This window comes from Tupaia chinensis, unplaced genomic scaffold, assembly GCF_000334495.1.
Source record: "Tupaia chinensis unplaced genomic scaffold, TupChi_1.0 Scaffold144255_1, whole genome shotgun sequence".
NCBI lineage: Eukaryota > Metazoa > Chordata > Mammalia > Scandentia > Tupaiidae > Tupaia > Tupaia belangeri.
This window is the reverse complement of record NW_006204113.1, coordinates 1,954,487-1,975,504: the sequence shown is the minus strand read 5'-3', so window position 1 is coordinate 1,975,504 and position 21,018 is coordinate 1,954,487. Positions and strand designations below refer to the sequence as shown.

The window sequence follows — 21,018 nt, the reverse complement described above, 5'->3', positions numbered from 1 at the left end:
TTTTTTTTGGAGAGTTTTTGCTATAGGGCATGTGTGCTCACCAGACAGAGAGAGACAGAGAGACAGAGAGACAGAAAGCGAGAAATCACCCCCTAGGGGGGGATGGCTATGCAATCCCTTCTCCTCCATTCTCCTCTCGGGATCTTGGGCACGCATGCACATGTACCCGGCATAAATTTAAGTCACCAGGTCTGGGACTCGAACCGTGGTTGACTACGTGGGAGTCCAGCGAAATAGCCATTATGCTAACTGCTGGTTCCCAAAATTAAATAATTCTAAAAAAAAACCCAAAAAAACAAAAAACGAAAACTCCCATCCTGGGGCAGCAGATGGCATGGCGGTTAAGGTACTAGACTCCACATGGTGGACTATGGTTCAAGTCCTGGACCTGGCAGTTTGAAAATTATGCCGGGCGTGTGTGTTTGCATGCCCAAGATTTCAGGAGGAAAATGGAAAAGAAGGAACTGCGATGTGACCATTCCCCACAAGGGGTGATTTTTCACTTTTCCTCTCATTCTCTCCAGTGAGCACACGCACCCTATGGCAAGCCCTCCCAGTCACCTACCCCCGCAAAAAGAAATTCCGTCCCTTTTGAGTGGTCTTCCCTTCTGGGTATTAGGGTCATGAAGACACATCTATCTTTTCCCCGAATGCTTAAAAGAATGGCCTTCCTAAAAGATAGGGCAGGGCTTCCCAAAGGTTGTTTGACACAATTTTAAGAGAAACTTCTAGAAAAACAGGTATGACAGGGCTGGGTGCAATGTACTGCATCTCAGATCAGAGATTCATGAGATGTTGGCATTTCGGATTCTGAGGAGTGTTGTCGAGGGAAAATAAACTGGTTTCATTTCGTGTAAGCCAGCAGTTTCCAACCTTACCCAGAGAACCCCCTAAAAGGCTGTGGGGACCCCCTCTGGGGACTACTGGCCAGGCTCTGCTCTGGCAGGGCCCAGGGTTTTCCCTCCTGAACTCTGTCCCACCCAAGAGGCTCTCTCCCAAAGCTCTGTCTGTCCCACTCCATCCTCCTCCTGCTGGGCAGAAGCAGGTCTGCTGAATGCTCTCCTCACCCCACAGGCAGCTGCTTTCCGGGGGACCTGCCGCAGGTTATGCACTGCTCACGCTCAACTCCTGGCCTGATCCGGGAAGCGAACATCCCCCTGGGCTTTCCTTGGTGCCAAGTTCGTGCTTTTAACCTGGAGTGTGTCATCTTTTATTTTCTCTCTCTTTTTTCCCCCTACAATTTTCCACAGGGTGTGTACACTTGGAGTGGAGAGAGAGGAAGTGAGAAAACCACCCCCAGAGGGGATGGTCAAGCCACAATTCCTTCTCTCCCATTCTCCTCTTGGGATTCTGGGCACGCATGCACACGTGCCTGGCACGTTTCTTAAGTTGCCAGGTCCAGGACCCAATGCACGGTAGGCCATGTGGATCCAGGCACTTTAACCGCCACGCCACTGGCTGGCCTCATCTGTTCTTCTCGTCAGGCAGGACAAGCTCTAACAGCTCAGAGCACTTCTTTCTCCTCTTGGGTCTTTTTTTTCTTTTCTTCCTTTCCCTCCCCTTCCCTCCCCTTCCCTTCCCTCCCCTTCCCTCCCCTTCTTTCTAAGGCTTATCTACTTATTTCTTCTATGAGAGAGAAAGACAGAGAGGAAGGCATGAAGTCCCCCACTACGATCTACTGCCAGTCCCAGCTGGCCCAGATCACGGGCACAGACACGAGCACTCGGGGAGGTCCTGAGACACACGGCCCCAAGACTCCCCCCATGTTGGGCCCACATGCCGCCCCTGCACTACCACCTGATCCTACAACTTCCACCGTTTTTGCTCTTCTTTTTGAAGTTTAAGGAGTGAAATGGTTTCATGAAGTTCATGACGGCAGTCGGCAGCCTTCCAACGCTTGCTTTCACTATCACCTCTGTGAGCTAACTCTCGGTATTTCCCTTGATATTTCTGATACACTGTATTTCAAACACCTCGTAGCTTTCTCAGGCATGATACACTGACCCCCACTAGTTTAGCTCCTTTCATTCCACCTTCCCAAGATGACTATACTGCAAGCTTAGGTGGATCATTGCTATTTGTGTTATTATGACTGTGTTACAATTACTTTTCCTTTGTGCTGAAAATTATTTTCCTTTCTCTGAAAATTTTTTCTTTTTCTTTTTTTTAGGAATTATTTAGGGACCAGCAGATAGCGTAATGGCTATGTCACTGGACTCCAATGTAGTCGACCATGGTTCAAGTCCCAGACCTGGTGGCTTGTTTTCTCACTTCCTCTCTCTCTCTCTCTCTCTCTCTCGCTCTCTCCCTGGACAAGTTAAAAAAATTAATAAACTTAAAAAATAATTATTATTTTATTTTACTTATCATTATTCTTCTTTATAAAGTTTTTTAAAGAATTATTTTATTTTATTCATTGTCATTATTTTATTTTACTTTTTTGAAGTTGGCCAGAGAGCAACAGAGAGAGAGAGAAGGAAAGTAAGAAAGCAAGATGCCAGGTTCAAGACTCAAACTGTGGTCAGCTCTGTGGGAGTCCAGCCACCTTAACTACCATGCCATCTGCTGGCCTCTCATTATTCTTCTTTAAAATTTGCTATAAGGCATGTTTGCTCACCAGAGAGAGAGTGTGCACGAAAGCAAGCCGCCAGGCCTAGCACCTGAACTGCGGTTGGCAATGTGGGAGTCTAGCACCTTAACCACCACGCCACCTGCTGGCCCCGAAAATTGTTTTCTTCATTCAGAGCCTGTGCACACATCTGAGAAAGATGGAGAGTGAGATTGAGAAGAGAGAGCAGCACCCTCCACAGAGTCTGGTCACACTGCAATACCCTCCCTCCAGTCCTCTAGGCCATCAGAGTTGGGGCACTTGTGTGCGTGCCTAGCATGTTTGTCAGACTGGGCAAGGGACTTGAACCTCAGTTGCTATATGGGATCAGGTTGTTTTGTTTGTTTGTTTTTCATTCCCCAAATTTGGGACAGGGAATTTGCACTTGCCAGACACATACAGAGTGAAAGAGAGGGAAAGTGTGAAATCACAACTCACCCTCCCAGAGGGGGATGGTCACACAACAATCCCTTCTCCTCCGTTTTCCTCTCGGGATTTTGAGGATGCACACACATGTGCCCTGTATGTTTTTTAAGCCTGAGTCTGGGACTGAAACCGTGCAGATGGCCATGTGGGATGCAGCTGCCTTAACTACCACACCACCAGCTGGAGTCCTAGCTTGGGAGCAGTGTGTTACCACTGCACCATGCAATAGGCCCTGTTGTGATTTTTCTGTTTTCCTTGGATTTGATAACTACCTTAGTTTTCTTCTTCTTCTTCTTTTTTCATTTATTTACTATTATTTAAATTTGATTAGAGAGAGACAGAAAGTTAAAGAGAAAGCAGGCCGCCAGGTCCAGGACCCGAACCACGGCTGACCATGTGGGGCCAGCATCTCAATCATCTTGCTACTTGCTGGTCCCACTACCTTAGTTTATGTGTTTTACACTAGTTCAATCCTAACTATGAATGGTCTACGGACCCTCCTCCTGAGATGTCCAAATACTTCAAGGACTTATCCTCTCACTGCCATTTCCCCAGAGCACCCTTCAGCTCACTCCCCTCCGAGCTGGCTGCCCTCCACCCCTGCTGCACAGCTGTCACCTGGGCTCCCTCTTCACCTTCACCCTGTGATTGATTCCCTTGGCCTCTTCTGCACGTTGGATCCCACTTCCTATACCCCATGTGCCTTCCTTACTCTTTTTCCTTTCTCATGATAGAGAATGTGTGTGTGGTTGGGGGAAGGACCCTCTACAGGGTCTTCTAATGCCGTGGGCCCCTGTCCCAACCCCTCAGCTCATCAGGATCTTTTTTTCCCCTTTTATTTATGTTAGAGCATGAGAGAGAGTGAGAGAGAGGCACCCTTTATGGGGCCTGGTCACAGCACAATCCCCTTCCTCTAATCTTCCAGTGGGTTGGATCCTGGGCACTCGGGACATGTGGGCGTGGCCGGTGTGTTTTAGGCCAATCCCTGGCCAGCCGTGTGGCTTCCAACACTGCAGTTTACGTTGCCACCGACTGTGCCACTGGGCTGGCCCTCCCTCATTCGATGGAGCGTATCCTCTAGCAGACTTCACCTTATTTTTCAGTATCCTCTCAGCCACAGGACTGCTTTTGACCTGCTACCTTCCTGGGTTTCTGGCCATGCAGAAAGACCAGCTTTACTCTGCATGCTGGTAAGGAGGCTTCCAGGGCCCTTTCTCAGCTGTTTCTCCTGTAGCTCGGCGGGCACCCCTCCACTGATGTTCTCTTTTACAGGCAGTATGCGGTGGGGCAGAGGCCTGGGCAGGGGTCACAGACCCAAGGTTCCACTCCGAGCTGATGCTTACTGTTGCAGCTGCCCCAGGAGGCTGTAACTACCTAAGGCTCAGTGTTCCTGTTTACAAAGCGGAGAAAACAGCGGTCCACGACATGGATCTGACACATGCGACAGGGAGTAAAACTCTGCCCAGTCACAAGAACCTGCCGAGCCCAGGAGACTTCCTGCACGGCACCAACGGGTGGTTTCCGGATGGCTTAGAGGCACAACTCGGTAATTCAGGAAACTGATCTAAATCATCCCAGTTATTTCATCTTTACCACCTGTCGATATAGCATGTTCTATATTTATACTTCTCACTACATAAGGTGACTTTTTACATATCCTAACACACCCTCTCCTTCGATATCAAGACAGACTCCTGACTTCCACTTCTGTATGATTACGGTCCTGTCCTCGGTCACCCTCCAACAACGTACAGGCTGACAGGCCCTTAGCCACGCTTCCTTTCCACCCATCTCCTCAAACTGAGAAGTCTTACCTTTCCCACTTTAGCCTAAAGGGTATTGGTCACATTCTAGCCAAGGCAGCAGGGGTGGACGGGGAGGAGCTGGGCCACCGAGGCTCCTTTTAGCCATAACCCTGTCCTGTGATTGTCATGACGTCTGCCTCGGCCACAAGACTTGGTGCCTTCTCTTCAGGGACACCCGGGAACAGGAACCAGGGCATAAGGGTTGGCAACCATTCAAAAGAGAAGTGGACTGACATGCTGAGCCCAGCCCAAACTCTGGCTTCTGCCTCTCGCCCTGGGAGATTATTCCTTTTGCTTTCTGATTGCTGACGAAAGCTCTGAACTTTCCAGAGAAAAAAACCACTTGCAGGTCGCCTTCAGGGCAGGAATGGGACAGGGCGTGGGTGTGGGGTGGGGAGGGGACAGCTTGCTTTCGTAGTTACAGTTAAGCACAAGGCTGTATCCAACTGGTCATTCTGACAAGTTCTCTGATAGGGACGAGACCAGGGTAAAGGCCACAGAAGGTTAGGTTATTGGTGTTTACCGGTATGATAAAATGCAGTATTTTCACTGCGAACATGCCAACGAAGAAATACAGTGACAGAGGAGTAGGACAGGGTGTGGCTGGAAGACGGGGAAAGGAAAAGCTGCGTGAAGGTTAGAAGAGTTTCGAACCAACTACTCACTCCTCTGGGCACCAGGTGCCTCCGTCCCCAGCCCCACCCCTGACTCCTGGTGGGAAGGAAGACTACCCTGCTTTCCTGAACAGCCTCTGGCCAGAGCCCGGCTTTTCTTTTTCCGAGACACTGAGTCATTTCCTCTCTCCAGCTCTTACCTTTAAGCCTTCCTTTTCCCTTCCCTGGAGAAGTGACTCACAGCTGAAGTGTTGGGTGACACTGAGGATCAAGGGTGGGCGATAAAAATACTCCTAGTTGTGCAATTGGAGGATGGGGGACGCTGCGTTTGGACTGAGAATCCAGAACTCTGACGGGGGCTGTTACCACGGGCCGCGGCTCCAACTCTTTGGAGAGGTCACGCAAAGAACGGGGTTCGAGCAGACGCTGACACATGCAGGCTTTGCCTTTGCCCTTTCCCACATGTGCTTCCGAGAAAGGCATGTGCAGGCGCTTAGCGTGACCACAGGATCAGAGGAAGGGGCAAGAAGAATGCTGGCCCAGGAAGCAGGAGCCAGAGGCCTCTCCTCCCCTCCATTCAGCAAAGCCTGGCTGCGGCCCTGAGGGCAAGGCTGTGTCTTCTGGGTTTTCTTTCCAGCACGAACAACTACTTCCCCAGTGTGGGAGTGCTGAGGAGGCCACCACAACAGGGTAAGCTCCAGGCTGGCCACTGCGCTACGCGAGGGACCCCTTGGAGCTGGGTCACCCTGCATGGCCCTGGGTGCGTGCAGCCCCAGCACCGGCCCAGATGTTTCCCCAGATGGAAACTCACCTTCCTTCACCCACATTCACTGATAGGTTGGATGTAAATGAGATGATTTTCTTTTAATTAATTTTCAAGGACCTCATAGGCTGAGCAAATCAAAACACAATTTTCTTTAAAGGATGACTTCCTGGCCAGGTCACAAGTGATTCAAGATGGGAATCAGCGGCAGTGAAGTCACTCCATGCAAAAAGCTAAACGGATGGGAGCAGAGACATTCCCACGAGTAGAGTGAAGGATTTGTACGTACGAGCGTGTGAGGGAAGGTGCGGGTGAGGACGTCGCAACAGGAGAATTCGTCTACAAAGCCTTAATTCTCTATGACACTGAGGCCACTTCCTTCCAAAAAAAGCCTTAACAGCTGCTGGTCCAATTCTGGGAGGCCGAGCCGCTTGGTCCAGCAAGGACGGTGGGTTTGCTTCCTTGGTGTGCCACAACCCACAGAGCTTCTTCCACAGTGAGCGGCCTCCCCGCCCCACACGTGCAGGCCCCGGCCCCTCTGGAGGGGATACGACCTGGCGACCTGGCCGGGAGACAAAGAGGTCCTGGAATAATGAAGCCGGTTCCCAGCATCTGAGTGACGGTTCACAGGACTGCAAACCTCCCCCGGCGCACCTGATCACACGCCCTCCATGTCCCTGTACAGAGGCTGCGGGGCTGGCGGCGGACGCCATGGACTAGCCCACGTCCGGCCCGGCAATGTCAGACAGAGAAGGTGCCCAGTGACCCCCCACCTCCCGGTCTTGGCAGATGCTGGCAGGCATCGTCTCTCAGGCAGGCTGTCCTCAAGTGGCACAGAGGATTTGCTTCCAAACTCACCCGAGCAGGCAGTGGGAAGGGAGGCGCCAGCAAGCCGAAGGAGGCTTTTCTCAACTGATCATCTTGGGAAAAGCCAGATACAAATTTCATGGCTGGAATGCAAGGGTTGTGAAATGCTGAAGAAGCCCCAAAGAGGGCCAAGGACTCTCCTTCCAGGAAGGCGGAGCGGGGGTGGGGGGCTGGCAACGGAGGGTAGGAGAGGAGCAGGGCACCCAGAGGGGCTGCCTTTCTGGGAAGCAGGATATGAGACCTCAAGAAAGCAAGTAATCCCCTAGCCCTAAGTAGTAAAGAGGCCAGAGACAGGGGTGTTTTCATTTCTGAACATGAAGGAAACAAGGCCCTGCATCAAAAAGTAACACTGGAATAGATGAGCTGATTTGGACATGGCTGGTTATTTCTGGAGTTCGGAATCACCAGGGCTCATAGACACCCTCCCTAGAGTTAAATGAGCACTATTAGCAGGCTGGCAGGTGACGTGGTGGTTAAGGACACTGAACTCCCACATGGCTGACTGTGGTTCAAGTCCTGGACTTGGCGACTTACTTTCTCCCTTTTCCTCTCTCTCTCTCCCTCCCTCTCTCTCACTCTCACTCTGTCCCTCTCTGGTCAAATTAAAATAAATAAATAAAGTTAAATAAAATAATTCTTAAAAAAAAATAATCACAGTTAGCTCCGAATGTGAGCTTTCGTCCCGTCCTCGGTGTCACGTGAGAGGGAGCTAATCATGCTACTAGTCGGGCGTGCTCCACCAATGAGGGTCATCCTTACCGCTGAGACAGAGTCTTCTGCACCCCCATGGGGTCCCCGTGGGGTGAAGAGGACCACGCCTGTTTTGATGGCTGACAGATTATGCTACCCTCTTCCCCTAGCTAACCTTGGACAAATTACTCGGTCTCTCAGTACCTCACCCTCCATCTGTAAAGGGCATAAAGATCATCTCCTCCGCGGGGTGGTACGAGGATGAACTGACGTGCCGTGGGTCTAAAGCCGCTGGAACATTACCTGGGTCACCATAAGCACCGTGGAAGCGGTGGCTGTTGAAAAGAACATGTGCCTGACTCCCCCAAGGAGGCCAGAACCCAGAGCCAGTGCCCAGGCCTGATGAGCTGTTCTGAACCACTGCTCCATCTCTGTGGCCTCAGACCACAGACAGACCCACAGAGACCATGCATCAGAGCTCTCAATCCAGAAATCCTGACTAAAGGGAAACCAGACACGCAGACAAAGTAAGGCCCGCGCTGGCTGCTCCCGCACAGGGACAAGAGCGAACACTGGTGCCAGCACATTTGGGTCGGCTCTCAGTCACGTCCATGTGGTCTATCTGAAACGGGGTCAGGTCCCAGAGTGGGCAGCACAGATACTACAATTGTGCTTGCTAATCTGAACTGAGTCCATCATCATCGATCCTGGGATAACAAGGAGCTAGAGGCGGAGAGATGTGAGCGTGCTGGAGAATGTTCTGGGCAAAGGAGGAGCCATTTATCAACCGACTGCTAACAAACTAGTGATCAGCACTGAAAACCTCAGAGAAGTTCTCCCCAGACTGATCCCCTCAGACTGTAGATTCTGGCACTTCAGAGACCTGACCGGGCACCTGAGCTGCAAGGAGGGGAGGTGACACCGAGGGCTGGCATCTCAGCTCTGTTGCCGCCTGTCTCTCTGGATATTTCTGTATCTCAGCTAATGTGGGGCAAAGGCTAGAGGCTAAAGCCTCTCTGCTGATGTCTACAGAGAGCCCTGAACGAGCTGATGCCCCTGTGCCTGTTCAGAGTGTGGGCAGAGTCTGGGCTTGTGTGTGCATTTAGGAACATAGAGCCCTGTGCCCCCTACAATGTCTGGGGTGCAGCAACTGCAAGTATGCTCACACAGAGAATGAGATCTCAGGTCTGTCCCAAATATAAGAGGGGCAAGTGGGCTGTATCTCTACAGGAGCCTCTGCCCTCTGCCAGCAGGCCCTGGCCTTCCAGAGGCAGAGGGCCATCTGGACAGAGATGGTCTCCAAGTTATAGGCAATCTGCTCAAGACTTTAAGCCTGCAAATACCTCTGGCCTCTCAACGGTGCCAACAGGGTCCAGGATGAGAAGCCAAGCTCAGGGCGCAGAAGAAGTGTGGCCCTGGGATGGGGTCCAGACTCGTAGGTGGAGAGCTTCCAGATGCCCTGCAACTCAGCTTGGCCATCTGTTGCTGCCGCGGAGCAGCACAGTGCCTGAGCTACTTCAGTGCGGCTACTCAGGGCTGGAGAAGCCCCCAGCTGGGGCGAAAGCCACTCTGAGGCTTTTGCCACAGAGCTCAACTCTCACAGCTTCTGGATGGCAGGTACGCTGGGTCAGCCACCCTGGGCAGCCCAGCTGCCCTGAGACTAAGGACAGAGGGGGTGCCCAGCTCCAGCCCTGTCCTCCACATGTCCCCTATCAGAGGAAGCAGATCTGACCTTTGAGGTATACACAGTCTCTCCCAAATTTAATGCTTATTAAAATTCTAGTTCTGGGCCAGCAGGTAGTGTGGTGGTGAAGGCACTGGATACCACATGGCTGACTCGGTGGTTTGGGTTCCTGACCTGGTGGTTTAAAAAACATGCCAAGTGCATATGCAGGCATGCCCCAAATCCTGAGAGGAGAATGGAGAAGGGACTGTGGCAAGGCCATTCCCCTGGGGGTGATTTCTCACTCTCCCTCTGTCTCTGTGTCTCTTTCTCTTTGGCAAGCACATGTACCCTATGTAAAAATTCTTAAAAAAAAAAAAAAGCCACAAAAGATAAAAGACTAGGTCACCTTTGAGACTATCTCACGTTCTTCCTCCTCCGAGGTGTCCTGAACTCCTCTAGATCGTGCTGACCTGCCTGCTCTGTAGTGCCTAGGGATCACGGAGCAGCAACGGGGGCTAGGATCCAAAGCAGCAGCCATTTCCAACAACTTGCGCCTCCAGCCTGACACGTGTCATCAGAAGCTAATGCCTCAGCCCAGCCTAGGAGGTGCAGTCCCTAGTACCTGGTCTGTGTACTAGAGGCCACTTGGCCGACCATGGGGATGGGCACCTGGGGTTAGCCTGAAAACACACCCTGCGTGTGCATGGGTACCAAGAACCCTGAGCAGTTGGGAGGGCTAGAGAAAGGGTCGCTCCGTGGGACAAACTCCTATGAAGGGCACTTCTCTCTCTTTCTCATACACCCTATGTCATGAAAACAAAAACAAAAACAAAAACAAACAAACAAAAAGAAATGGAATTGTTTCACTCACGGTCCCTGAAAGGAAGAGTCTGTGCACCCCAGGTTGACCCCTGGGCCCTGCGCTAGCCACATAGCAAGGGTATACGAAAGACTTCTGAGAAGACAGGTGGATCACCCTTGTCTTGCAGGGTTAGTCGACCCCTCTTTTAACCTAAGGCACAGCAATTTCCTCCCTGGCAGGCAAGGCTCTGCTCTGGGCTGCCAGCTCCCAGGCAGCCCCTGCCAGGAGCCATTCTCCCGAGCTGCCCTGGGACTAAGGGCAGAGGGGGTGCCCAGCTCCAGGCCTGCTCACCACGTGGTCCCTATCAGAGGAAGAAGGTTGGCAGGAAGCGGATCTGACCTCTGAGGTGCACGCAGTCTCTCCCAAAGGCTGTAGGGGCCCCTGGACAGACAGCACAGGCCTGCAAAAGACTTCCCTTCCCTTCCCTGGGCCCCAGGGAAGCGAGGCAGGAAGAAGGGCCTCAGCAGCAGGCGTCCAGTATGGGGCTGGCCAGACAGGGAGGCCCCCAGGGTTGCAGCTATCAGCCGGAGACCAGGCTCCAGGAAGGAAGGAAGGGCAACTCTGGCCGAGGCCAAGATAAGGAGAGAACCATGCTCAGCACAATGGACTCCCACACGGCTGGGAGGCCCCCATCCGATTTTGCCCCAACTGGTCTTGCGTCTGTTCACACAGCCCATGTAAATATTTACTGATGCTCATGTTCATGGTCCACGAGGTCTCCACTCAGGCCTCCGTGACCCAGAGACCTGTGTGCACCAGCGACCCGAGATCTATCCTGAGAGGACTAGCAGGGGCATGGCTCTCTCTCAGGCAGTCCACAGGGGCAAGCCCTTCACGACAAAACTGTCCTCTTGTCCCAGCCCTGGAACACTGGGGAACTTACGGGGCCCGGTCATGGGTGAGGCCGTTCTGCCGCTGAGGGTTGATTGGCGGTAGGACAGGTTTGCTGTTGATCTCAAGTCCTCTCCTCAGGGTCTCCCGGATCTGTTCTGTGTCTGCAATGATACCACTAAGTTGTCCGATGGCCCTGGGGGTTCCCAGTAACCCCACCCTGCCCCCCAGGCCTGGCTCAGCAGATGCGCTTGGGAAAAGCAGCTGCAGCTATGCAGGCTGGTCCTGAGCCTGCCTGGGGCATGAGGATGTGAGAGCCGAGTTCAGGCCAGGAGGGGGAGGAGAGGGGCCCAGCAGGCACTGCACTCTCAAGAAGGACTGGGCTGGAAGACCAACATTCCTGCAGGACACAGGAAGTAACTTCTGGACTTCAGAAGGGTGCTGTCCACTATCCTCTTCCTTGCCCAAAGTTACTACAACCTGAAAGGTGACCTACTGACAAAGCCTCTGCCACTTCCCTGGCCACCCAGCAGTTCTGCCCGCTGAAATGAAAACTAGTGAGGGCTACAAGTACTCTGCCAGGAACGCGCAAGTGCCTCTTACCCATGTTCCGGGTCCTGGATGATCCACTAGTGCCTAACCCTGCCACCCCTTTCTTTTGGTCCAGGTCAGTGGATGGTGAGCCCTCACCCCACCTTGGCCTGTCCCCGGGAGTTCTGTCTTTCCAAGGAGCTGGCAGGACCAGCAGGGAGAAAGGAGTCCCTTAGTAGAATGGTTTATTTGTAAGATGCTTCACTGGTTTTTGGAGTGAAGCTTATTAGTTGGTCTCCTTTATCAAGATTTTGATCTAAGATTTATCTTTGCAAACTCTAAACCCATACAAAAAAGCAAATTAACATTAAAAGGAGGGCTAGCAGGTGGTGTGAAAGTTAAAGTGCTGGATCCCACAGAGCCACCTGAGTGGCTGAGTCTCAGCTCAGCTGCTGACTCAGCAGCTTGACAATCACACCAGTGCATGTGCCTGTGTTCTGAAATCCTGAGAAGAGAATGGAGGAGAAGGGATTGCAGTGTGGCCGTCCCCTTTGAGGGGTCATTTCTCACTTCCGCCCCTCTCTCTCTGTTTCTGTCTCTCTCTAGCGAGTGCATGCACATTTTAACAAAAACTAAAACAAACAAATCATTGTTTCTTTAAACAAAGGGGTAGGCTCAGAATAGGGAGATGATTACTAACTTTTTGTTCAACTTGTGGAATTAACATGGATTATTTCATAATTTTTTAGAAAGAGCCAATAATGATCAACACTTTGGACGAGACTATAAATCCTTCTGTAAATCACCTCTTGTCAAAAGCAACCGAATAACCCTAATAGCCATGTTTCCTCTCCCCGTACCTCCTATAGGCTGGCATACCACGGGAAAGAGCGGGAAGGAAGGAGGAGGGGCAAATGTTTGCACTACGGAGTTAAGTTGTCCTTTTCAGAAAGGAAAAAACCTTTCACAAGTGTTATCACATATGTAGGTATTTTATTCAGGGTTACAAGCATCTTACTGTTCAAAAAACAAGAAAAGGTGGAGGAATCGAGAAAGGAAGTCGATGAGGAAGCTGCAAGCCCATGTATATGTGAATGGCCACTTTTCCTTTGGAGTTAGCTAGGGACACCCTTTGCTAAAAACCACAACTGCTTCTGTAGCCAAGACTAGCACAGGAGCTTCCAACAGGAGAGCCACATCCTCCTTCTCCAGGACCCCACCTGGAATGCAGTGGGTTCAGGGTGCCTTGCCCACAGGCCCCTCTGTATCTGCAGGACAGTGGGGTGGGAGTCATTTGCAAGCAGGCCTCACTCTCGGGCCTCTCTCATTAAATGGCTGGGAGGGCCTGAGGCTAGAGTGATCCTCGGGCCTGGCATGGCCTTCAGGCCAATGCTGGGCTCTGTGTCAATTCCGTGGGTGGCCGATGCTTGTTCCCTGGCACTTGGGTGGACTATGGACTTTTCCTGTAACTGTTCTATGGCTTCCACTCACCTCCATGACCTCAGATTGCAAGGAGCAAATCTAAAACACAATGGTTCCCGCTGGTGGTGCATTTGAAATACACACAGGAAACACAGCTAGCAGAACTGGGCTAATAAAGCTCCCTCAATTCCACCCTGCTGGAAGACTTCACTTGCTGTCTGAATCAGGTCAGGAAATAAACTACTGAATAGGCTGTTTTTGTTGAGACCCATCCTAGAGAGTCTGGAAAGCAGCCTGGTGAACAGGAAGGAGGAAGGCTGGGCTACTGCTCCCACCTTTGCCAGAGAGCCGCCGAGGCTGTGTGCCGATGCAGATGCTCCGGCTGTCCTCGTCATCCTCGGGGGGGCGGCTCAGGTCGTCCCAGGCACATTTGGCACTGACACCGCTCAGGTTGGAGCCGTCTGTCTCTATGCCTTTGTCAACTCGCTCCTGCTTGAAAAGAGCCAAAGAGCCAGAGTTCTTTCAGAGAACTGGTGGCCTGAGGACGCTACCACTCCCAGCCACCACCCTGAGAGCATGTACGGAGCCCTTGGAGGTGCTGAGCGTGGGGCAGATGCTGGAAGAGCAGGCCTCTGACCTGGTGCTACCCTGGTTACCGTGCATGGCAGTCTACGCAGCCGCTGGACTCTCCAGGGAAACCGGGACTAGGAGGAGCCAGGAGGAATGAAAATCCCAATGGAAGCTTCTCTACCTGCAGCTTTCAAGGACAATGGCCTTCATACCTGTTTCTGAATCATGACTCCACCCCCTACCTCCATGCTGGCCCATGGGGTCTATGTGGCAAGGCAGGACCTACTTCTCTAGAAAAGACACGACCCCTTCTCTTCTCCTAGAACGCCCCAGTCCCTGCCACAGAAGACAGGGGAGAAGATCTGCCAGGAGAGGCCATGCCTGCAGTTTCCGCTTTTACCACCAGAGGGCGTGGTCCTACAAGGAAGCACCCACGAGAGCAGAAGGGCTGGACCTTCCCTAGCTGCGGGGGCTAACTTGTTCGGCAAAGAACTCTGGATGGAGTTCTTTTTTTCCATTTCTTAGACTAAAATGGGGGCCTGGAGGGCAGTGACCATCTGCAGACTCCCCTGGAGGCCTCGCCTTTGTGCAGGCCTTGGCACTGTGAGTCCAAACACTCCAAATGGCCTCAAGGAAGAGTTGTACTCAAAACAACCCTGGACTTTCTGGTAAAATAGTTCTGTGATGCTGGGCTTTGGATTAAAGGTCACCTGTAGCTTTAGCAACTTTGCCCATAAACAGCCATGTGGGCCAAACAAAGCCCCTGGGTGAGCACCTCAACAAGACCCTGCACTTTCCTATCTGCTGACCCACTCCTCATGGTCTCTCAGCCACCACACCAGGGTGCTGGTCAGCCAGGGAGCCTCTCCGGGAAAGGACAGGTGCTGTCCTTACTTCTAGGGACCCAGATGCCCCTTCCCATCAACTGTTCTCTCCCCCTTCCCAGTGCTACCATCAGCCTGAGCAAAGCTGAGGCTCTGAGCAGGAGAGGCTGATGGCAAGGGAGCAATTCTACCTGCTCCAGGCAGGAGCCAGTGGGGTCTGCTCCGCTCAGGGACAGCCTGAACTTTCCCCTCTCCTCCGGCTGCTCTGAAGTCCCTCACTCAGGTCAAGAGCTGAGGGTAGACAGTTGGCTCAACTAGTCCAGTCCTCTTACTTTATAAGTAAAACAAGGTTTGTTAAACTCATAGAAGTCAAGGGACTTGCTTAGGCACACAGCTGGTTAGGGGTAGAGCTGCGGTCAAAGGCAACACAAGCCAGCTCTACAGTGCACTGGTGGCCGCAGGCCTGAGAGGGCACAGCAAATGCAGAGGACTCACACTCGGCGCACACAGTACCGGGAATGACGGCTGCCTTTTCTCCCCACAGGCCCCCTGGAAAGACTTCTAGGAGCTCTGGGGCCTGTTGGCTGGTCTTGGGGAGCCTGTGGGCTAGGGAGAACTGCTCCCAGAGAGCAGGCAAAGGGTAGGTTGCTTACCCTACTAGTTCAAAAACCAGGTTCTTTCTCAGTACTTGGTGCTTAGTGCTGGGGCCAAACGACAGCCCATAGCACCCCATGCAGATCCCAGTGCGGCTGCGGAACAAGGACTTAGGGAAGCACAGCCTTGGTGGTTCCTGGTTCTTGCATAAGCAGAAGCTACAAGGAAATCAAATTTAAAGTAGAGATAACAGAGGGTCCTGGCAGCAATGTGAAAGCTTCACTGTTAAAGGCACTAGGAAAACAGAGGAGCATCGTCTGTGAATGAGGACACAGGCCTGCAGTGAGGAATACCGGGGCTGCCGGCCACATTGCTTGCTCTAGGACCTGTAACTGGCAGCTACCTGTGGCCTCCCTGGGTTGTGCGGAAGCATGAGAGACTCAGACACAGCAATGGCCTGCAGTTGGGGTGCGGGCAGAGGGGGCAGAGGCATGGCAGGATGCCAAAAGCTGCCTACAAGAAAGGCGGTTATGCTCCCGCAGCTTTCAAATTCACTTGCACGCCAAAGGAGCACTCCTACACACCAAAGATGACGCCAAAGCTCCGTCCAGGTGACCAGTGTGTGGGCAGGCCCGTGTGTGTAAAGAGCCCTTTATACAAAGGGGTGCTGGCCTCTCCGGGGCAGGAGCTGAGTGCTTGCCCAAGACGGAAATGAGTCGGAGGGAGGAACGGGGTAGAGAGAGGAGCCAGTGCCCACGGCTGCAGCTGGGCTTGCAGTCAGTACCACCCGTGCTGCTGCCTGTGATGGAGGGACGGTGGCTGCTGGCTGCTCCCTGAAAGGAAGGCTGTGTTCTTTTAAGAAGTGAGGGGATGAATACTGGGCAAGCCAGCAAATAGCCAATGTACTTATCTTCTTTTGTTGCTGGTGATCTGATTTTGTTAAACCAATGTATGATGTACATATGATAAAACTCATCATTTGTCATGAGAAAATACACGCATTTGAGATAAGCATTCCCGGCCTGAAATCTCTGCTCCTCGTATGCTCTGCAAGATTCGGGGGACAAGTCCGAATCGTGCCGTGCTCCCACTCACGACACAGAGCTCCTCTATTTCCCCAGGATGAAAGCCAGTGTTATCTGGGAGAGGCCTAGGCACAGGATGTTGGAAAGGTTTTCCTCACTCAAGACATACTTGCAGATGTGGGTCGATCTCAAATATGGTCTCTCCCCTCCGCATGTCAGTTATCAGCCAGGGGCCGCCGGCGCTGTGGACAGGAAAGGGGAAACGTGGTGACTGAAGGGCTGGTGTGCGTGGGCCCAGCTGATGCACGAACCCAGGCCCACGGTACCGGGGAGGGGGAGAGGATAGCTTGGGCACAGGGACCATCGGGGAGTGAGCCACCAGGAAGCTGAGGTGAAAAACCAGTGCCTGTAAGAGCGAGGCAAGGAAGCACCCCACAGGTAGGGTGAAGGAGGGCCTCCCATGCCCGGCCGAGAGCCAGGCTCCCCCCTCCAAGGCGGGGTGTACTCACACGGGCACCGTCCGCAGCAGCTCCAGGATGCCCTGCCCGTTCCACTGCTGGGCTGAGTGCAGCTCCTCGGTGCAGACGCCCACAATCTGAGGCCGGGATGAGATGCCACTGTGTGTTAATGGCCGTCCCTCCCAGGAGGTCAGCTCCCCAGGCTCTCTTGGGCCATCTGATGTGTGGGGACCTCAGGCAGGATCTGTGTTCAGAGACTAGTACACCCGGAGGGGGAAGGTTCCCTTAGGAGGGAGCAGCTTCCTGGATTGGAGCTGGACGGGTCCATGGAGGGGTCCCGCGCAGCCACTGAGGCCCGACCCTGCTCAGCAGGTGTCTGGGTGACACAAAGGAGACCAAGGCCGGAGCCAGCCCAGGGTGGGCCCTCAGCCATGTCTCTGGGGCAGAGGAGACTTCCTACCCAGTCAAGTATCATGACGAGGAGGTTTTGAGATCCAGCAAGCTCAGCAACACAACCAGAGGGCCCCAGCGGCTTGCAGAGAAGCCCCTTTCCTTCTCTGGGGCTAAGCCTTTGAGTAAATCTCAAGGGAACCAAGTGAACCTGCACACAGACCTCATCTCGACCAAAAGTGAGCATGGGCCACAGCGGGGGTACGGCAGAATCACGGTCCTCTGGGAAAGGGCAAGCCTGGCCCAGTGCTGGCTGCCTGCTGAGGGGGCCTATGCCTCTGCTGTCTGGGTCTTCTCTGGCCCACAAAATACCCTCCATGCTGCCCCTCAGCACCAGCCACTCTCTCCCACCCAAACAACCCCTTTCTCTCCTTTCTTCTCCCATTCCAAATTAACTCTGAGCAGGCTCCTTTGGACCACCTGATTCTAAACCACCAGAGAGAACCGAAAATGAGAGAAGATCAGAGGAAACCTCCCGTGTCTGCCACTCTCCTATGTAAGCCTGCTCCCAGCTCCCGTACCCATCCTGCCAGGAGTTTTCCCACAGGGAAGGCACAAGCCAACGTCCAACCTGCACCTCACCTGGAGGAAGGTAACCACCCCAAAGGGTGTCTGCACAGGTTGCATCTGCGGGTCCTCAGTCAGCAGCATGTGCTGGATTCTTGACTCACTGTTATCCAAAGGGCTGTGCCAGGACACGTGGTCCCCACTGCAGAAGGTGTTCTCTGTGGGAGAGACATGAGGCCGAGGTCTCACCACCTAGTCCAGGTGGCTCTTCACCTGCCCCCACAAAGTAGCCCATGAAGGAGGGGGAAGCATTCACTCCGGGTGTAAGAAGAGTTTGTTGATATTTCCCTAAAAAGCTCATTGTTCCTGCTTGCCAACTGCATCAGCCTTGGGTGGAAAGGGACAGGCTGCTAGTGAGGATGCTCACACAGCCCAGGAAGTAAAAAGACTTCGGGCATCTGCTTCACTTCCCTGGCACCTCACTCCTGATGGGACTGCCAAGAAAAACATAAAGTGCTTGGGACCAGCAGACGGCGTACTGGTTACGTTGCTGGACTCTCAAGTAGTCAACCACGATTTGAGTCCTGAACCCCGTGGCTTAAATCACGCCAGGCACGTGTGCGTGCATGCCCAAAATTCTGAGAGGAGAATGGAGGAGAAGGGACTGCTGCATGGCCATTCCCTTGGGGGTTGACTTCTCACTTTTTGTCTCTTTGATAATAGCACGTGCTCTATAGCAAAAATCTCTCTTAAAAACAAAGAAAAAGGGACCAGCAGTTAGCATAATGCCTATGTCTCTGAGCTCCCATGTAGTTGACCACAGTTTGAGTCCTGGACCCAGTGGCTTAAACTCACACCAGGTATGTGTGTGTGCATGCCCAAGAACCCAAGAGGCGAATGGAGGAGAAGGGATTGCGGCGTGGCCATCCCCCCTGGGGGGTGATTTCTTGCTTTCTGTCTCTCTAGAGAGCGCATGCACCCTATAGCAAAAACCTCTCCAAAAAAAGAAAAAAGAAGGAAAGAAAAAGAAAAGTGTTTAACTGTAGGCCACCAGGCTGAAAGTCCACAGGGAGGTTTGAAGGCCATGAAAGCCCTTCACCCGGAATAAACAACAAGTGAGGATCTCTGTGCTGCTGAAATAGTGCTTGGAAGGCAATGTCTGGCCTTGGGAGGCCTTTGAGATCTGTCACCACTTTCCCACAAGTCGAGATTTAGGAGTTTCTGAGGGGCTGGCAGGTGACGGAGGTTAAAGGTGCTGAACTCCCACATGGACAACCGTGGTTCAAGTCCTGGACCTGATGGCTTGCTTTCTCATTTTCTCTCTCTCTGATCTAAACTGGAAAACAATAATAATAATAATAATGATAAAGTTAAATAAAATAATTCTTAAAAAAAAAGAGTTTCTGAGATGCACTAGACGCTTCAAGTAAGCGGAGGTCTGGACAGTGCCTCACACACCACTGCGCAGACATACAGACTGCAGGTGGCTGTTTCCACGAGGACATGGCTACCTTGTAGCCTTAACACTGCATTTTGTAGGCAGAAATCTTTCTCTTTTTTTAAAACAATTATTTTATTTAACTTTATTTGTTTTAATTTGACCAGAGAGGGACAGAGTGAGAGAGTGAGAGAGAAAGAGAAAGAGAGAGAAGGAAAGTGAGAAAGCAAGCCACCAGGTCTGGTACTCGAACCACAGTAGGTCATGTGGGTGTCCAGTGCCCTTAACCAACACATCACCTACCAGCCCCCAGGCAGAAATTTTTCGAAGACTTTTGTTTAAGACCACCATTACCACAAGGGAGGTAAAAAACAAAGCGAAAAAACTCACAAGGCATTGACCCTGCCATCCTTGACTCTCGTTCTGGGTACCTGAAGTACTCTGCATTTACCCGCCTATGTGCATTCTAAGGTCCCCTTGCCTTTTTCTCCTCATAACAAAAGTGAAAGCATATTATTTTAAGGATTTCACTTAATTACATGTGCTAAATAAAAATCACAGAAGGCCACTGTTTTAGACTAAGCTTTTGCACTAGGCCCTTGTAGGCTAGACTACAAATCAAAATGGAGTTACTCATGTTTCCATGTTACCAGGTCAAAGCTGTTATCTGATCTTCAGGAAATCAGGAAAGAGGTAAGAGCCTTAGTTTCACAAATAGGCCAGTTTTTATCTCCATGATAATGATGTTTCCTCTGATGTTTAATCTTTGCATGAAAGAAGTAACCATGGCCAGCCAGTGGCGTGGTGGTTATGCTGGCCGGATTACACATGGCCCGATATGCGAATCAAGTCCTGGACCTGGTGGCTTGAAAATCAGGCCAGGTGCATGTGTGTATGCACCCAAAATCTCAAGAGGAGAATGGAAGAGACTGCGGCATGGCTATTTCCCCAGAGAATGCTTCTCTCTCTCTTCCTCTCTCCCCGTGATGCGTGTACATGTCCCATAGCAAAATTTAAATAATAATAATAATAATAATAAAAAGAAGTAACTTGAAGTAACCAGATGTTAACTCATCAGCTGTCTTCCTATAGTTCGATCTCCCTGTCCTTTCCTCACAAGGAAAGTGACTTTGAAATGGTCAACCCAGGACCGGCAGGTGGCACTGTGGTTATGTCACTGGACTCCCACATGGCCAAGTGTGGTTTGAGACCTGGACCTGGTGGCTTGAAAATCACACCAGGCGTGCGTGTGTGTGTGTGTGTGTGTGTGTGTGTAATAGATCCTGGGAGGAGGATGGAGGAGAAGGGACTGCAGCATGGCCATTCCCCTCAGGGGAGTGATTGCTCACTTTCCCTCTTACTGCCTGTGTCTCTCATTCCTTAGCAAGCACACACACCCTAAGGCAAAAACCTCTTAAAGACAAAAACTAAAAAAACCTAAATGATCAATATGCTTTTTGTTCTTTTAATTCTGCCTCTTTCAGCTCCTCTCAGTTTATAAAATTAACCTCTTCCACTAGGATAATTGGTACATTTATTCTATTATATGAAATGAACTGTTGCCCAATTCTAGAATTATAAATAAAGTCAATTAAGCTCTTCAAATTGTTGTGCTTTTGTCTTTTGACATATATTAGGGATCACTTCATATCAACACATATAGAGCTACTTTTTTTTTTTAATTTTAAATTTTTGCTATAGGGTATATGTGCTCACCAGAGAAGAAAAGTGAGGGACCAGCAGTTAGCGTAATGGCTATGTCACTGGACTCCCATGTGGTCGACCGTGGTTCGTGTCCCGGACCCAGTGGCTTAAAATTCACGCGGGGCGCGTGTGCGTGCGTGCCCAAGATCCCGAGAGGAGAATGGAGGAGAAGGGATTGCGGTGTGACCATCCCCCCTGGGGGGTGATTTCTCGCTTTCTGTGTCTCTCTCTCTGTCTCTCTCTGTCTGTCTGGCGAGTGCATGATGCGCCCTATCGCAAAACACCTCTCAAAAAAAAAAAAAAAGAAGAAGAAGAAAAGTGAGAAATCACCCCCTGGGGGGGGGGCCACACCATAACACCCCC

At 51.7% G+C, this 21,018-nt stretch overlaps 1 protein-coding gene across 3 annotated transcripts in view; it reads right to left on the bottom strand.

The window, feature by feature from the left end:
• Window positions 1-21,018, bottom strand: part of SUFU (SUFU negative regulator of hedgehog signaling) — a gene marked incomplete at its 5' end in the record, with an annotated part of 149,979 nt that overhangs the window by 27,694 nt on the left and 101,267 nt on the right. For 2 of the 3 annotated variants that reach the window (XR_003547511.1, XM_014583333.1), the window contains 5 exon segments: window positions 11,185-11,296; window positions 13,421-13,577; window positions 16,268-16,340; window positions 16,608-16,693; window positions 17,589-17,731. Coding sequence is in view for 2 of the 3 variants with exons in the window: in XM_014583333.1 (XP_014438819.1) it covers window positions 11,185-11,296; window positions 13,421-13,577; window positions 16,268-16,340; window positions 16,608-16,693; window positions 17,589-17,731 (571 nt within the window). 3 annotated transcript variants of the gene reach the window in all.